This window comes from Acytostelium subglobosum (genome assembly GCF_000787575.1).
Source record: "Acytostelium subglobosum LB1 DNA, scaffold: scaffold3, whole genome shotgun sequence".
Classification (NCBI taxonomy): domain Eukaryota; phylum Evosea; class Eumycetozoa; order Acytosteliales; family Acytosteliaceae; genus Acytostelium; species Acytostelium subglobosum.
The window spans coordinates 1,486,679-1,502,989 of NW_012236529.1; the positions used below are offsets into that span (position 1 = coordinate 1,486,679).

Consider the following 16,311-nt stretch of genomic DNA (forward strand, 5'->3'; position numbering starts at 1 on the left):
TGCATATGAATGATCATCGCGATCAATCATAATAATTATTTATCTCTATTTCAAGTAATGGGTAATTACTTATCAAATGAAGTTATAGGTTAGGTTGGTCTGTTTTAGACTCGGAAAAATCTTTAAAACATTGATTCCTTCTCTTGGAGAATCAAGAAACAGAACTTCTTTGATTTTTTTTGATCTGTGTGTTTGTGTTTATGAGTGTATGTCGACAACTGAAGTGAATGAGCCCTTTTGCAATCGCTCCTCAACTACGCTACCCAATTCACACACACTATCTCCCTCACATCCATTCATCCACACAACAACTTGTTTCTCTCACTCACTCCCTCACTATCATCTTCAACCATACTATCAAGTCAATTCAATTATTGACATCGTAAACACAAGAGAGACAGAGAGAGAGGGCAAGGCAAACAAATATATATTTATTAGTATCAATCGTTCAAACATACAATAAATCAATCAATTAAAATATATAAAGAAGTCCAACACAACCAACTCGACCCTTACTCCTTGCCTCCAACCTTGTTGGTCGCTCGTGATACCTTCATTATCATTATCAATACAATCAAACAAATACATATATATATATATTATAAATAATATACCATGGGTAGATTATCATCATTATTATTAATAATATTAGTAGTTGTGGCAGCAGCAACAACATCAATAACATCAGCAAATGTAATAATACCCGACCAACAACAACAACAGCAACAACAGAAGGAGAAAAAGATAGAAAAGGAATATATTGTAATGTTCAATAGTTATATCAATCAATCTGAACATTATGGAGTACTGGAACATTTGTTTAAGGATGCAGATAACATGGCACAGTGGAGTTTGATACCGAGGAATAATGCAGCATCACAGTTTCCATCGGATTTCGCGCTGATATCGCTCACTACGACATCGGCATCCGCCTCATCAATATATCATTGTGGCGACGGCGGACTTGATGGCTCAGGACATCACTCACCACACTGCGATGTGCTGTTCAGAAAAGAGCTGGACATGCTGCAGCGCAACACAGATATAGTTCGCTCGGTTTTCCCCGAGCGCAAGATACTCGACCCGCTGAAAGGCTGGAAGATGGAAGACGACCTGGAAGAAGATGATGGCACCACATACTCTGACGACGAGTCGGCGAGCGACGAGCAAGATAGCGAAGTCAAGGTTAGCTTTGGCAAGCGCTCGCCCCAGGGCAGGTTCCACGATGTGATACCCGACCTGATAGAGACCAACGTCGACGAGAGCATGTACGAGCGTAGCAAGCAGGAGAAGCAGCGACCGACGGTGGGACGTCGTCTGCAGTCGGCCAAGCTGCAGGTGACCGACATGCTGAACGCCCATGTGCTCTGGGAGAATGGCTTCACGGGCAAGGGCACCAAGGTGGCCGTGTTTGACACGGGCCTTCATCAGGACCACAAACACTTTAGAAACGTCAAAGAGGTTCAAGACTACACCAACGAGAAGATATATAATGACGAGCTTGGCCATGGCACGTTTGTCACGGGTGTCATTGCCAGTGACCACGAGGGATGTCCTGGCTTCGCGCCCGACGCCTCACTCTACATCTTCCGTGTATTTACCTCAAAGAAGCTCTCCTACACATCATGGTTCTTGGATGCCTTCAACTACGCCATCCACATTGGCATCGATGTTCTCAATCTGAGCATAGGTGGCCACGACTTTATGGATCGTCCATTCATCGAAAAGGTCTGGGAGATGAGTGCCAACAACATCATTGTCGTCTCTGCCATCGGAAATGATGGTCCACTTTATGGGTAAGTTAGCCAATCAATTGATCAATCTGGTTCAAGACCATCAACTAATCATCTCAAACAAACTGCAACTGTACAGAACTCTGAGCAACCCAGCTGATCAATCAGATGTCATTGGAGTGGGCTCAATTGATTCGTCGGAGAAGATCGCTCACTTCTCATCGAGAGGAATGACAACTTGGGAGATACCCGATGGTTATGGCAGAGTTAAGCCAGACCTGGTCACTTATGGATCCAGCGTGCTGGGTTCAATGACACCAAACACATTCGCCAGTGGCAGCACTGAGTGTCGTACTCTGTCCGGCACCAGTGTCTCGTCGCCAGTGGTGGCCGGCGCAGTCGCCTTGCTGCTGAGCAGCGTGCCACACGACCGCCGTAGCATCATCAATCCCGCTTCGATCAAGCAAGTGCTGCTCGAGTCTGCCAAGCCCATTGACGATGCAAACATCTTTGAACAGGGCCATGGCCGTCTGGACCTGATCGAGGCTTTCAAGGCCATGCAGAGATACACACCCAGGGTGTCCTTCTCGCCATCGTCCATTGACTTTACCAACTGCCCATACTTCTGGCCATACTGCACACAACCACTGTATTATAGCGGACTGCCTGCCATCGTTAACGTGACGATATTCAATGGCATGGGCGTGTCGGGCCAGATTGTCGCACCACCCGCTTGGATCCCCGTCAAGAATGGCAACCTGTTGCACATGGAGTTCAGTTATCAAGAGATGCTCTGGCCGTGGACCGGCCATCTAGGCGTGCACATCAGCGTCAAGAAGGAGGCGGCTATCTTTGATGGCATTGCCGAGGGCTTCATTCAGGTGAACATCACATCACCACCACAGAACAGTGAGACCAAGCCACGTTTCCAATCACTGATGCTGCCAGTCAAGGTGCACATCATACCCACGCCACCAAGACACAAGCGCATCCTCTGGGACCAGTTCCACAACCTCCGCTACCCATCTGGCTTCTTGCCCAAGGACACTTTCGAGACCAAGGACGAGCCATTCGACTGGAACGGAGACCACCCTCACACCAACTTCCGCGGCATGTACCAAATGCTGCGTAGCCGTGGCTACTACCTGGAGATCCTGGGCTCGCCACTCACCTGTTTCGACTCGCAAAACTATGGCGCACTGCTCATTGTCGACCCCGAAGAAGAGTTCTTCCCGGCCGAGATCAAGAAGATCGAGGAGGACGTGCGCAACAAGGGACTCAATCTCATCGTATTTGCCGACTGGTATAACGGCGACATGATGGAGAAGTTCAAATTCTACGACGACAACACCGAGCGCCACTGGACGCCGGCCACAGGTGGCGCCAACATACCCGCGCTCAACGACTTTTTGTCCAACTTTGGCATCTTCCTTGGCGACACTGTGTACAACGGCGACTTTACCATTGGCAACCGATCGTCCATCTTTGCGTCGGGCACATCAATCATTGGCTTCCCCAGGGGTGGCATGTTCTACTCTGCCGAGTTGACCGACCTGAACAGACAGGTGCTGATGCGTCGCACGGCCACTCAAAAGGTACCCATCCTCGGCTTCTACCAGACATTGTCAATGGAGCATGAGTCCAGCTCGAGCAGTGGCGATGTGCAGGCGCCAGGCAAGGTCGTGGTCTTTGGAGACTCGACCTGTCTCGACGACGTCCGCAACAAGATTGGCCAAGTGCCCAGAGACGACGACTGCTTCTGGCTGTTGGACGACATTCTTCAGGTGACACAAGAGGGCCACAATGTACACAGACTGTTCCCAGGCATCTCGACGCTGGGCGCTCCTCTACTACCCCGCTACGACAAGAAGGACAGATACAAGTATGACCTGCCCGTCAGAGCCAAAGAGGCCGAGCTCGCCAAGATATCGCGAGTGGTCAAGGCTGTTGCCCCACTTGACACCTGTCCCCTACACATCCATCGCATGGAGTCTGAGCGCTACACCTGGGAGGGTTTCTACAAGTATGAGAATATCACGTGGAAGGACCGTCATCGCGTGTTGCCCAACGTCCAAGTGCTCGTACTCAGCTCGGATCAAGACGACTCGACCATGCGCTCCAGTTTCTTCTTCCCCTATGTGATGATCATCATGGTGCTGTTTGTTCTTATCGTCAAATGGACCTACCAGAAGAAGCAAACCAAGCCTCTATCCCTTAAGTCAAGTACCGAGGCTGCTGTATAATTCCAACAGAGTGTTCTGTCGTCGTGTTGGCGTGCCTCTCCTTCTCCTCATCAAAGGATATTATTTAATTAATACAATCCCCTACTATTGTGTCTTTTCTTGCCTTGTATTGCACAAGGCATATCCATCATCCATTCCTGAGCCATCCTTCATTCGTACATTCATCACAAAAGTATCCAGTCAATCAAATGATGTGATGTGTTGCCTCGCCACACAAATGCGCTCTGTCAATCAATTGATTGACTGGATTTTCCCAACATGAGCCTGCAATTTGGAAACTGGCAAAGCATGTACAGCATCACTAGTGAGTTCACATCACATCGCATACCATTCCATTCTAGCATCACATTACTTACCTATGGTTATTCATATCAACAACATGTCTATATTACTTTTATCAAAGATATTTACATTACTATGGAATGATCCATTGACACCGATTGGTTGGAAGATTACATTGTCATTGGTATCCAAGTCTTCATTCATTATAGTATCCAATCTAATATGTGGCCGAGGTATCAATAGAAGATTCTTACAAGATCCAACTTTATTCAAACACTTGATAAACAGGAATCAATGCATACTCTCTCGTATCATAAGGATGGATGAGCGGATTGAGGATATCATACCATTCCTACAAGCCGCAAGTTCATCAATGCTATCACCAATCAAAGATGTTACTTGTCTAACTCTTAGGTATAATTATAAGATGAAGACTAATACCCAGAAGTGCCACGACTACCTATTGTCCGAACTTGGAAACAACCTTCACGAGCTGTCAATATTCAACTTCAACAAGACCATTGTCTATAGACCAATCCTATCTTATGTCCCGTTGTCCAATGCGAGGCTAACATCTTTCAAGTTCGAAACATATGACAATGAGCCTGATTTTAAGTTACTAAGAGAGTTCCTGGCAAGTCATTCTGAGACATTGGAGTCCATTCACCTTGGAATTGGGTCACAAGTCAACGACAAGTGCAAGAAGGAGTGTAGGAAGTTGGTAAAGTCGATGGTTACCGGAGCATTTGGTAGACTGAGATCATTGTCATTTGGAACTTGGGCATTCAAGACTGGGATTCCAATGAAGAATCCACTCAAGTTCTTTGAACGTATCATACAATCATTGCCCAACCTAAAGATACTCGATTTGACTCATATCTTGGACAGTGAACAGGACTTTGTAACATGGTTCAACGTCTCGGCTGGCAAGTTCTTAAAGTATGACATGATATCTCGTCTTCAACTTCCATTCCTAGTGACGAAGAAAGATATTGAACTCTTAGAATCACTCAAGGAGGTCAAGAATCTCAAATCACTGTTCATCAAGGTGGCCACCAAGGATCTGGTCCTATCATCGTCAGTTACCAGTTGTTATTTCAACACTTCGGAGGTCCTACCTGAGCATTTGGAACAACTAGGCAAGAACAACTCAAATATTCAACATGTAAAGTTACGAGCATACTATCTCAAACCCTGTCCCAAGATATATATCAAGTTTGCCAAGTCCTTTACCAACCTTCGATCAATTAAGATGTGGTTGACGGATGAACAACTCAATCTATTCACCATTAACTATTTGGTACTTACCAAAACCTTGGAGCGACTATCCATCAAAGTTGATTTCATCAACCTTAGTCAATGGTTTGAATATCTCAATATCAATCAATCAATTCAATCAGTCAAGATCCATGCCTTTGAGCCCGAATTCTCCAACATCTATGGCATGTTCCAATATGAGCCTAGGAATCGTGTTACCCTCAAATACCTCAGATTCTTCAACTATTAAATCTCTATCAATCATTCTCCAGTTACCTCTGAAGTCCGCGTATGTTAAACTTTCAGGATTATTTAGACAAGGTTTCTAATTGATCAAATCAATTGTGATTATTGACTACCATATTGACATTAAGTCCATCAATATGGACGAAGTTTGAGCGTGGTAGAAAATTGTTGTCTTTACGAGGTGGAAGTTGTTGGCAGAGGAGTGGCAACAGATTTACAAAGTTCGCCAGCACATAAAAACTCAACATGTCATTTCAATTTTACCATTTTATCACCAAAACGATACCTAATTATCTCTATCTCTATCTGTATCTATATCAATATCAATATCTCTATCTCTATCTATCTACTCATATAAAATAAAATATTATATTATTATATTTATTTTTCTTTTGATGAATGGAATGGATGGATCCAATGAAGGATATTATAAATGCTATCATGATGATTGTACCAAGATTAGTACCATTTATTACCATGTAATGAGACATTGTGGAGTTGTACATGGATGTAATGGTAAAACTGCTTGTCCCAACAATCTTAATCATCGAGATATCCATGGCATGCTCATCCATCATATTGATGACCCGCGTCGACCCAAGAACAAGAAGCATGGACCTCATCAACCTGGTTCAATTAGACAAGATGTTAGCAATTTGTCCACTGGTGATGATCATGACAATCATGGTCATGGTCATGGTCACGGTCATGGTCATGGTCATGGTAATCAACAACATCCAACGAACGTCAACGACAAAGGAAAGAAAATAAGTAAAGAGAATGGTCACAAGGCTTCACCAAGCACAACAACAACAACAACAACAACATCATCATCATCAAGACGCACTACTACTGGGTTTACTCATTCACACGGCCAACATAATGGCACTTCAAAGGAATCACTCATTGATGACATCATTGTAAATGTCACCGACAACGTCGAGATGGACGATGCTGACGACACACATGATATCTCCATCAACAACCACATCAATGGACACAATAATCATTCATCTTCTTCATCAGTTGATGGCAACAGATATGGTCAAGTTGACAATGATTACAGCCCTTCAAACGATTCGGACTATGGAGGAGCAAGAGTGTTCAAATGTACACATCGACATTGTATTCAATGTTACCTCGATCATGACGCTCTCACATTACATATCAAGCAACCTCATGACTGTGGCAAGCTGAAACAGTGTCCCAGTTGCCAACAGAATGATATCAACAACTTTTTGGCATTGAGACGTCGTCGAAAGAAAAGGCGCAAAGAGCTTGGGCTGCCACCTATCGACGAGCGACAACAGGAGAAACAATATCTTCAACTTCCATCAGACAATTATGTATATGAAATTGACAAGATCATTGATTCAAAGATCAAAGAGTTGGACAACTGTTGTAACCATTACATTGACAATGGACAACATGGCATCGCTCAACCATCACAACAACACCAACATCAACATCAACTTCGACAAGACAACGCACATTGTATCAAACGTAAAAGGAACAACTAGCAACTTCATTCACATTCTCTCGCTCAATGCTACAGAGAGTCTCAACCATCAATCAATGGTTCAGCAATTATTAAAGCGCGCGAAAATACAAACAACAAAGGGATGAAGATGAGATGGTGGCGGAGGCTGGCAACTCGGGTGTTGACCAACTGTGTGTCCGCCGACCAGATAGACCGATTGGTCTTTGCTTTAATTCATTTAAACCTGACTTGACTTGAGACATGGACCTGGCCCAATCTTGAATGGGAAGTTGGACTTTTTGTATCGCTCGAAGCTGTCCGTCTCCATCAATGTGAATATATGGAACTGTGACTCATTGAACATTGTGTCCAAGTTGTCATGTACTCCATTATCTATCCTCTGTAACAATTCCTCCACTCTCTTGACACAAGTACTTGGTAAATTGACTTGACTAGTTGCCTTATCATTAATATATTGATTGTATATACATTGGCATTCGACTAGTTTACTGTTTGGTATAGATATTGGATTGATTAGTATGTATGAATGAGTGGTGGATCATGGATGATGACATACCCTTGACGATCCATCTTTTTGAACTTCTCAATCCTCAACCAAAAGTCAAGATTCTCAACAGAGTATTCGGACATGAGGAAGGATCTGAAACAATCACATGCTTCACTATCTCTCAACAACTCTATCATTGATGGTATCAACTTTGTGTTCTCATAGTACTCGATAAAGTGCTTGATATCCAGTTCGGATGCTAGTTTGGAATAAGTTAGTATAATGTTTGTGATTGATTGATTGATTGAGTGAGTGAGTTGTACATACCAACTGTTCCACGTCTGTTCCTCACTGTCAACTTGGGTCTTTGGTTGGGGTCGGGTATGTTGTCATCGGACTTGACGAGAGATGGAGATGGGGATGGTGTGGACGGTGAATGATTGAGCTTCTTGGGAAGACTCAACTTGGAAGACTCATTGTCATTGGAACTCTTGGAAGAATATGAACGAAGGTTGAGAACGGTGGCCATCCTCTTGAGCATCTTTGGACCAACTGATATGTGCTCATTCTGGACTGAGGGTGGTCTGGATGATGACATGATGGACTCTTGAGAAAAGGTCATAGAATTGATCGAGTCATATGTTCCAGACTCTGAGATATTTGATGTTGATCCACCCTCTTCACTGTTGTCATTCATTGATGATGGATCTGGTGATATGTCGATCTGGTCATTCATCCTCTCGGCCACTATCGTTTGAGAATGTGATAGAGATTGTTCCTTCTTGCCCTTCTCCTTCTTCATATGATCCTTCACCTTCCTCTCTATATTCTTCTTCTCTCTCTTCTCGCGTTGTCTCTGTTCCTGAATACAACTGTCCAAGGATGATGCAGCCAAATGCATGGATGTGAGTGTTGGTGACAATAACTTCCTAATCTTCTTCTTGTCCAATGTAGAATTCTTCTCGAGACTGGTCGACACCTCGATGGTCGTAGTGGTAGACTTCTTCTCCTTGGGCTGCAGGGGTGGCTTGATCTTGGGCAATGGCTTGGGTGTATATAATGTGTTTGTGATGGCAGTTGGTGATGCCTGGATCATCATTGAATGACCAGTGGGCGAGAACATCTTGCTCTCCTGTCGAACCAATCCCTCAGCAACCATCGGTCTCTTTGTCAGCTGTGCAGATGATGGAGCAGAGCGCAGTGTGATCACACCCTTGGATGCCACAATATCATCGGATGACAAGGATCTCAACTTCAATGGATGGTAGATTGGAACGGTTGGAAGTGATTGATATTGAATCTCACGTTTCTGATGCATCTCCAGTGAATGTTCGTGGCGTACTGAGCTTGATGTCAACTCGTGTCTCAGGTAGTCCATGATGGCCTCCAAGCCCAGCTCAACAATATCACTTGGTGGACTGATGATTGGATTGCCAAACAATTCCAGGATGAATAGTGATAGCCTGGCAACCTGATCAGGTACCACTCGTATCCTATTATCTGACAAGTACAATTCCTTGAGTGATACCAATTGATTGATTTGTTTTGGAATCGATCCAATCTTGTTTCCAGACATATTCAAACTCTGCAAAGATGTCATTGACAACACAACCTTTGGTATCTTCTTGAAACTATTATGAGCCAATCTAAGTATCTGAAGTGATTGTAACTTTTTGAAAGACTTTGGAAGTGTCTTGAGTCTATGATTGAGCGAGTTAGTGATTGATTGTTTGATTTCCAGAAATTAATATTGAACTTACTTGTTGTAATCCAAACTGATTGATTGAAGGAATCCAAGATTGATGAAGAAGTCATCGGGCATGATGATTAATTTGTTGTTGCTGCAGAGGATGGCCTCAATTCGATCTTTGTCACAGGGGACTTTGTCTGGAAGTCTTGGCATGTCCCTGAATGAGTAATCCAATACAACTCCTCCATTTACTCCATTTGATATTGATCCCATTATTTGTGTTCCGGCGGCTGCAGTAGTGGTATTGGTATTGGTAGCAGTGGAAAGGTCTAACCTGGAGGTTGATGTTGATACTGATGAATGTGTTGATGATGTGCTGTCACTTGAACTCCAATCACCAAGCTCAGAAGTTGACGAGCGGCTAAGTATTATAACGTCTCTATTATTATCAATGATTTCCATAGTTTGTTAATATTAATATTAATCTTATTAATTATTATTTAATTAAAGAGGGAAGGAACCCTTTGGAAATTCTTGAAGATATTGATATGATGTGATGGGATGGGATGGGATGAGATGGAAGTGATGGGCAAAGATTGGAGATGGGAAGAGATGGTGTTTGATTGAGTGATGAGAGTGTGTGGAGCTCGCCCGAGAGTGCGCCTAGTGTCATCTCATGTCTAAGGTCTGATCAGACCTCGGGCAACTTAGACACTCACACACTTTGGACAACGTCAGTGATCATGTGATCAACATTGTTACAATAGTGTGTGCCATGAATGATTGATTCGATGTGATGCGATGCGATGTGATAGGACGATTTATTGGATGATGACTTACCAATGTAGAATGGCGCGACGGGACTATATAGTACTCCTTGATCAGTTGAAAGGACAAAGAATGTGTTGTGTGTGTTGATAATTATAGGACACTGTTTCGGAGAGGAAGGAGACGCGGATAGATAATGGTAATTGATTGAATGAGTGGATGGATGATGTTGGATGGAGATGATGATGTTGATGATGATGATGTTGCAAGTTGTATCGGTATAACTTTGTGGCTGGATTATAACAATTACAATTGGCGTTTAGAGTAAGGAAACAAACAACAACAACAAATAACAATAAATAACAACAACAACAAGAAGAGGAAGTGTATATTGACACTAGTGTCGATGTTAGTTGGTTGTTGGAAGAATGGCAGAGTATTGTCGGAGTGCGTGGTTGTGGATGTGGCGCCACTTCCTCACTTTCTTCACTTACTACCTTCTTTCTTTTCTTCCTTCATTCATTCAACACTTGTTACACTGCCAATGTCAACGCCGCTTCCTAATAAATTGGGTTAACATATTGCTGCTTCACTTGAGTGAGTGTGTTCAAAGAGAGAGTGAGAGCATGTGATGTGATGTGGTTGGTGGGCATTGACAACAACGGAAGTGTTTGATTGATTGATTGATTGATTTGATTTGATTAGTGAGGGGTGTCATGTGATTGTTGATTGAATGATTGATTGATTGACTGGCTTGGTAGGTGGTGGGCGAAATATGTGTATGTGGTAGGCTGGTTGCCCAACAGTGTCCGCGCCGTTGTAGATGGACACTGAAGTAAAGGGTGTATCGATTCCAGATGCGAATGAGATGCAACCAACCAATTTATATGTATAACACAATAGTGTGGTTATTAATTAACTCATCGTATGTTATGTGTGTGTGTATAATTGATTGATCAATCAGATACACACACGAGTGTGTGATCTTGTGTGTTCATTTGTGTGTTTGAATGATCAAACAGTGTGGTAGGGGTTAGAATTAATATGTTACACACTCTTCATTGATGTACTACTACTACGATTAATGATGTATGATAGTGTTACGGGGCCGGAGAGTGGAATTGATGATTAAGGGTTGGCAATGGATTGGTATGGTATGGTATGGGTACTATGTGTAATTTGAGTAATGCGTAATGAGGAATAAGTTCATGATCATTGCCAACATCATCTTCATCCACTCCCTCAACAACCACCTAAACAACCACCTAAACAACCACCAACTAAACATCCAACATCAAACATCCAACTTCCAACATCATTCAAAGTATATTTGAGTAAATGAAGGGAATGAATGTAGGAGTTAATGTGAAGTCCTATTTTAAGATGTGATGGATACCAACAATAACAATAAAGAGAGTGAGAGAGAGTTAAGGACTTTGCCCGCCTGGTCCTATGAATAGGGATCTTGAAATCCACAAATGTCCCATACCAACACGGCAACTATATTTAGTATCCTCACTCAATCCCGCCTCAGGTCAAGTCCGGGGCGCCATTCCCACACATCAATGAATGATTGAGTAACGTTGTGATCGATCCAATGAATGAATGTTGTTTGGTACATGCATGCTTATGTGTGACCAACTATACATAGTGCCAATATCGTTTATGAAGTAGGTAGAGAGTGACTGATGCAATGGGAATGATGAGGAATGTTGCCCATTTGGTTAGCCAGCCAGTGTAGTCATTGCCAGAAGATCCTTTCCTCGACATTGGCTGTACATTGGTCGACTCCAACTCTGTGAGGTTGATGTTGAAGTTGTGCCATTCGCGCACGATGCCACTGACATGACCCTTGCCCACGACCGCCACGATCTTGCGGCCGGGACACAGACGCAGCCTGGCCGCCATGTACTGGTCGCGCTCCGTGACGATCGTCTGGACGACCGAGGGGAACTTCTCCTGGAACTCGTTGAGCAGCTCCAGCACGAGCTGCTCGTCGCTGTTCTTCAGCTGGTCAATGTCCTGCTGCGTGACCTCGGTGAGCGACGCCATGAACAGACAGTAGACAAACTTGATCTTCTCCCAGCGCGTCAGAGAGTTCCAAACCCTCTGCAGTGTGATCTCCACCAGCCGGTCGCCCAGCACGATCTTGGCGCCGATCTTCTTGGCCTCGACAAAGGCCGTGATGAACTCGGCGCCCGGTCCCACCTTGCTCTGATCGCCCGCCTTCCTGATCATCTCGGCCATCAGCACGTGCAGCAATCCAGGCAGTCCCTGTTGTTTGATCGTGTTGATCATGTCCTTGAATGATGCTCCCTTGCCATTCTGTCCATTATCGGCTGGTGTCGGTGGAGTTGTAGTATGTGGTGTCTCTGATGCGTATGAACCTTCGTCATCAGCGTCTGTATATGTGTCTCTATCTGTTTCTGTCTCTGTATCTGTATGTGTCTCGGATGGGGAATGATATTCATACTGATCATCATCATCATCAGTTGTTGTCGTTGTTGTTGTTCTGTACATGTCGTTGTTGTGGGAGGCTTGATGACCTTCCACGTCATCATTCATTGATGTTGTCTGTTGTTCGCTATTGTTTGATTGAGTCTGAGTTTGGGTCTGGTCATCATCATTGATGCCCACCGACGAAGACTTTGGCGTCGCCAGTGCATCTTGTTGTTCACTCAAACCTTGTTGTTCTTGTTGTTGTTGCTGTTGATGAATGAACGATTGATTATTCCGTTGTCTTGATGTAGAGTTGAGATAGTTCACTTTAGATGCATCTATACTGTTTAGGACGAGACCAGCCCTACTCCTACACAACTCAATAAACACAGTCTCTGGTTGCCACTTCCTAATGATATCAGACACCTCATCTGAGCTCGATTGATGAACGTGTACTGATCCTATTAATATAACTAAATGATTGAAATGTAGTGTATCAGCATCTGTATACTCTGTCTTCCTTACTTGTTGAGTTTATCACTTACTTGTTGCACTTGTTACAGGCGATTGTAGTATGGTAGCGGATGCCGGCAGTTCAAAGTCAACATCAGTGTTGCTCTGATTACCTGTCGGCAACGACTCGTCTTTAGGTTCACATCCTTGAAAGTGAGTATATGTCTCTGGATGTTGTTGTTGTTGAGTCTCATTATCTGTTTGAGTCTGTATCTGAGGTTGCTGCTGCTGTTGCTGCTGTTGCTGCTGTCCTGTACACAGCTGTGGATTATCCGTCATTGGATGATAACTTTGAGACCTGCAAGTGAGTACTCAGTTGTATAACTAACTAATGAATAAATGATTGATTGAATAATAGAATAACTTGATTGATAATTTGATCCAAACACATAATAACAATATATAGTATAATTGTTTATTAATATATGTATGAATGAATAATTGATTGATTGATGTAGTATCTGTAATGAATAAATGTGAATGTGTGAATGAGTGTACATCACCATCTTCAAATTGACAATGTGTTTGGGGTGACCTTACGAGTAAGGGTTAGGGTTAGGGTTAGGGTTAGGGTTAGGGCAAGGGTACAGGGAATAAGAGCTCATATCTTCAACAATGTGTCTGTATATTTGATTTATTGATGAGATCGAAGGAACATTAATGCCAAAGATATTGTTAAAGTAATCGCCAAAGTTAATAACTTTGATTGATCAATCGACCAAATAAATAATAATAATAATAATAAATTTAATAGGAATTAGATAATTGATGGAAAAAGGTCTGGACAATAGGTCATATCTGGATCAACCAAGGAGCGCTTCCTTGGAAAGGTATCCATGTTGTTGTAAAAGTCCAGGTATAGTTTGTAGAGATCACATATTATGTCGTTCTCGTGGAATGCCTCGGCCCACTTGTCCAACACAGCCTTGTCCTCGCGCCACGCAAAATATTTGTGATACTCTTCATCATGTTCATCAAGGTACAGCAATCGATCGACTAAATCCTGTGTCGTTGCAAAGTCTGGCACATAGATATATGATCCAGGTGGCAAGTACTGAAGTGTTGTCTCGTGGCCCATGTACACAGGTACGACACCATACAACAAACATTGTATCACCTTCTCCGTGATGTAATACGGGCAGTTGCTATTCTCCAATGCAAAGTAGAACTTGTACCGCTTGATCGTGTTCAGTTTGATGTCCATAAAGATCGGGTCGTGCCTGCCGCCACCCTCGGGCGGGTCGATGTTGTGGAGGCACTCGCCATAGCTATCGACCTGCATCTTTTCCATGACGCGGCGCATGAACTTCACGCGCTCGCTCTCCACCGAGCCGTCGACGATCGACGAGCAGAAGCTGTTGAACCACGACGCCACCAAGCCCGGCTCCTTCAGCGCCAGCGTGGCGTTAAAGTCAAAGGGCGACTCGCGCTCGCGTTCCATGAACCGGTCATATTGAGAGTGGCGATCCAGGTATGACTCGAGTATGTCATTGTATGGTGGCATGTATCCAATGGTCCAGTTGAAGTACTCGATGCAATAAGGGTTGCTGTAACATCGGCCAAGTGTATGTGCGGGTGACTCGAGAGTATACAACACTGTGACCATCCTCTCGTAGGACGGCAGTAGTAGCCAGGGGAAGTAATCTTCGCTGTATGGTAGTTCGGGACCAAAGTAAAACAATCCATTTGCATCATCAAAGCGTGACTGATCGTATGTCATCTCGATCACAGTATGATCCTGTCCACAAGAATATTTGCCTGCTCTAAATGACTCTTCCTGCCACTCAGTCGTCATGAATATGAATAGAAATGGATCATCATGCTGTTTGACAGGTGCAGTTGTAACAGGAGCGTCGTCTTGATGCTCACTGCCGCTGTGTCCTGAGTCGTCCACAACCATCTGAGGTTCGTCAGTGACTTCAACATAGGAATCTTCGCCATTGTTGTCGCCATGATGCTCCGAACTTGAGTTTTGTTGAGGTATGGCACTACCTTCACTGATGGGTAATGGGTCGTCCACAACCATCTGAGGCTCTTCTGTGACTTCAACTCGAGACTCTGATTCTTCGCCATTGTTGTCGCCATGATGCTCCGAACTTGAGTTTGATTGGGGTATGGCACTACCTTCAACTTGTGAGTCTGATCCAGTGGGAATGGTGACTTGATGCTCGGAGCTTGAGTTTGATTGAGTAATGTTATCAACATGATTATCTGACCCAATGCTCGTATCAATCGGACTCTCTGTGCTTGTGCTGGTGTGCTGAGTGTTGTTGGAGTCTGATTGACTATTGATTGAATCATCATCAACCTTTGGTACGACAGGCTTTACAATTGGATCAGCCTGGGTAGGGTTATCGGTGGAGTTGGTAGTGCTGCTGTTGTTGCTGTTACTGCCATCATTGACAACTTGGGATATGACACTGTCATCAATGAGGTCTTCATGGGAGTCCACAACATTGGAGGTATCATTTGAGTTTGAGGAAGAGTCTGAGTTTGTTACAACAACATCAACATCAGTTTGTTGTTGTGATTGATTGTCGACTTCAGTCGATTGTCCAGTAGTACCTGAGGTGGTGCTCGTTGTAGTCTCAACTTCAATATTGGAGGTTGAGGTGGAGGTGGAGGTGGAGGTGGATGTGGATGGAGGTGGAGAAGGAGGTTCACTTGTTGTCTCTTGTAATGTTTTGTTTAGATGAGGAGCTGATGATGGTGTTTGAGATAAATGGTGAATGGTTGTCGTTGATGATGAATGATCACTTGATGTTCCAGTGTCCTTTATCTCATTTAGTAACATCACAATTGTGAGTACCAATGACAGAGTCAACAATGCACCAAACAATCTCTTATACCTCAATAGACCTGCAATTGTAAACATCTGTCTATCTATTATTATCTTTATCTTGTATTATTATTGTATTGATTAATTAAACATGTTCGGTGCGCCCCTGGATGTGCAAGTCCTCCCCAATCAACCACAACCCAGGCATTCCGTTGCCATGGTGGGCAACAACAACAACGTCGGCTTTTCCCAAGAACTCACTTCCCTCATTCGAATGAAACAGCAACGACGACATCGATTATTTGAAATATAACCTTTTCAGGTCTTTTTTGGTTCGCGAGATTGATTGTGGCCGACAAAGTTATATTGATTG

General features: G+C 43.7%; 5 protein-coding genes across 5 annotated transcripts; 2 read left to right on the top strand and 3 right to left on the bottom strand.

The window, feature by feature from the left end:
• Nucleotides 1-798: 798 nt before the first annotated feature.
• On the top strand, nt 799-3,970 carry SAMD00019534_020790 (hypothetical protein; the record flags this gene model as incomplete). Its single annotated transcript, XM_012902670.1, has 3 exons — nt 799-935; nt 1,011-1,796; nt 1,873-3,970. Coding segments are annotated over 3 exons (3,021 nt in total), but the record flags the coding sequence as incomplete, so codon positions are not given.
• A 715-nt stretch (nt 3,971-4,685) lies between these two features.
• SAMD00019534_020800 (hypothetical protein) lies at nt 4,686-5,765 on the top strand (the record flags this gene model as incomplete). Its single annotated transcript, XM_012902671.1, has 1 exon — nt 4,686-5,765. The coding sequence occupies one exon, from the start codon at nt 4,686-4,688 to the stop codon at nt 5,763-5,765; it is 1,080 nt and encodes a 359-aa protein (XP_012758125.1).
• A 1,714-nt stretch (nt 5,766-7,479) lies between these two features.
• SAMD00019534_020810 (hypothetical protein) lies at nt 7,480-9,571 on the bottom strand (the record flags this gene model as incomplete). Its single annotated transcript, XM_012902672.1, has 4 exons — nt 7,480-7,750; nt 7,819-8,008; nt 8,077-9,449; nt 9,510-9,571. The coding sequence occupies 4 exons, from the start codon at nt 9,569-9,571 to the stop codon at nt 7,480-7,482; spliced, it is 1,896 nt and encodes a 631-aa protein (XP_012758126.1).
• A 2,277-nt stretch (nt 9,572-11,848) lies between these two features.
• SAMD00019534_020820 (hypothetical protein) lies at nt 11,849-13,438 on the bottom strand (the record flags this gene model as incomplete). The annotated part of the gene is made up of 2 exons (XM_012902673.1): nt 11,849-13,107; nt 13,192-13,438. 2 exons carry the CDS (start codon nt 13,436-13,438, stop codon nt 11,849-11,851), a joined length of 1,506 nt encoding a protein of 501 aa, XP_012758127.1.
• Nucleotides 13,439-13,916: 478 nt separating this feature from the next.
• Nucleotides 13,917-16,034, bottom strand: SAMD00019534_020830 (hypothetical protein; the record flags this gene model as incomplete). Its single annotated transcript, XM_012902674.1, has 1 exon — nt 13,917-16,034. One exon carries the CDS (start codon nt 16,032-16,034, stop codon nt 13,917-13,919), a length of 2,118 nt encoding a protein of 705 aa, XP_012758128.1.
• Between the last annotated feature and the right edge of the window lie 277 nt (nt 16,035-16,311).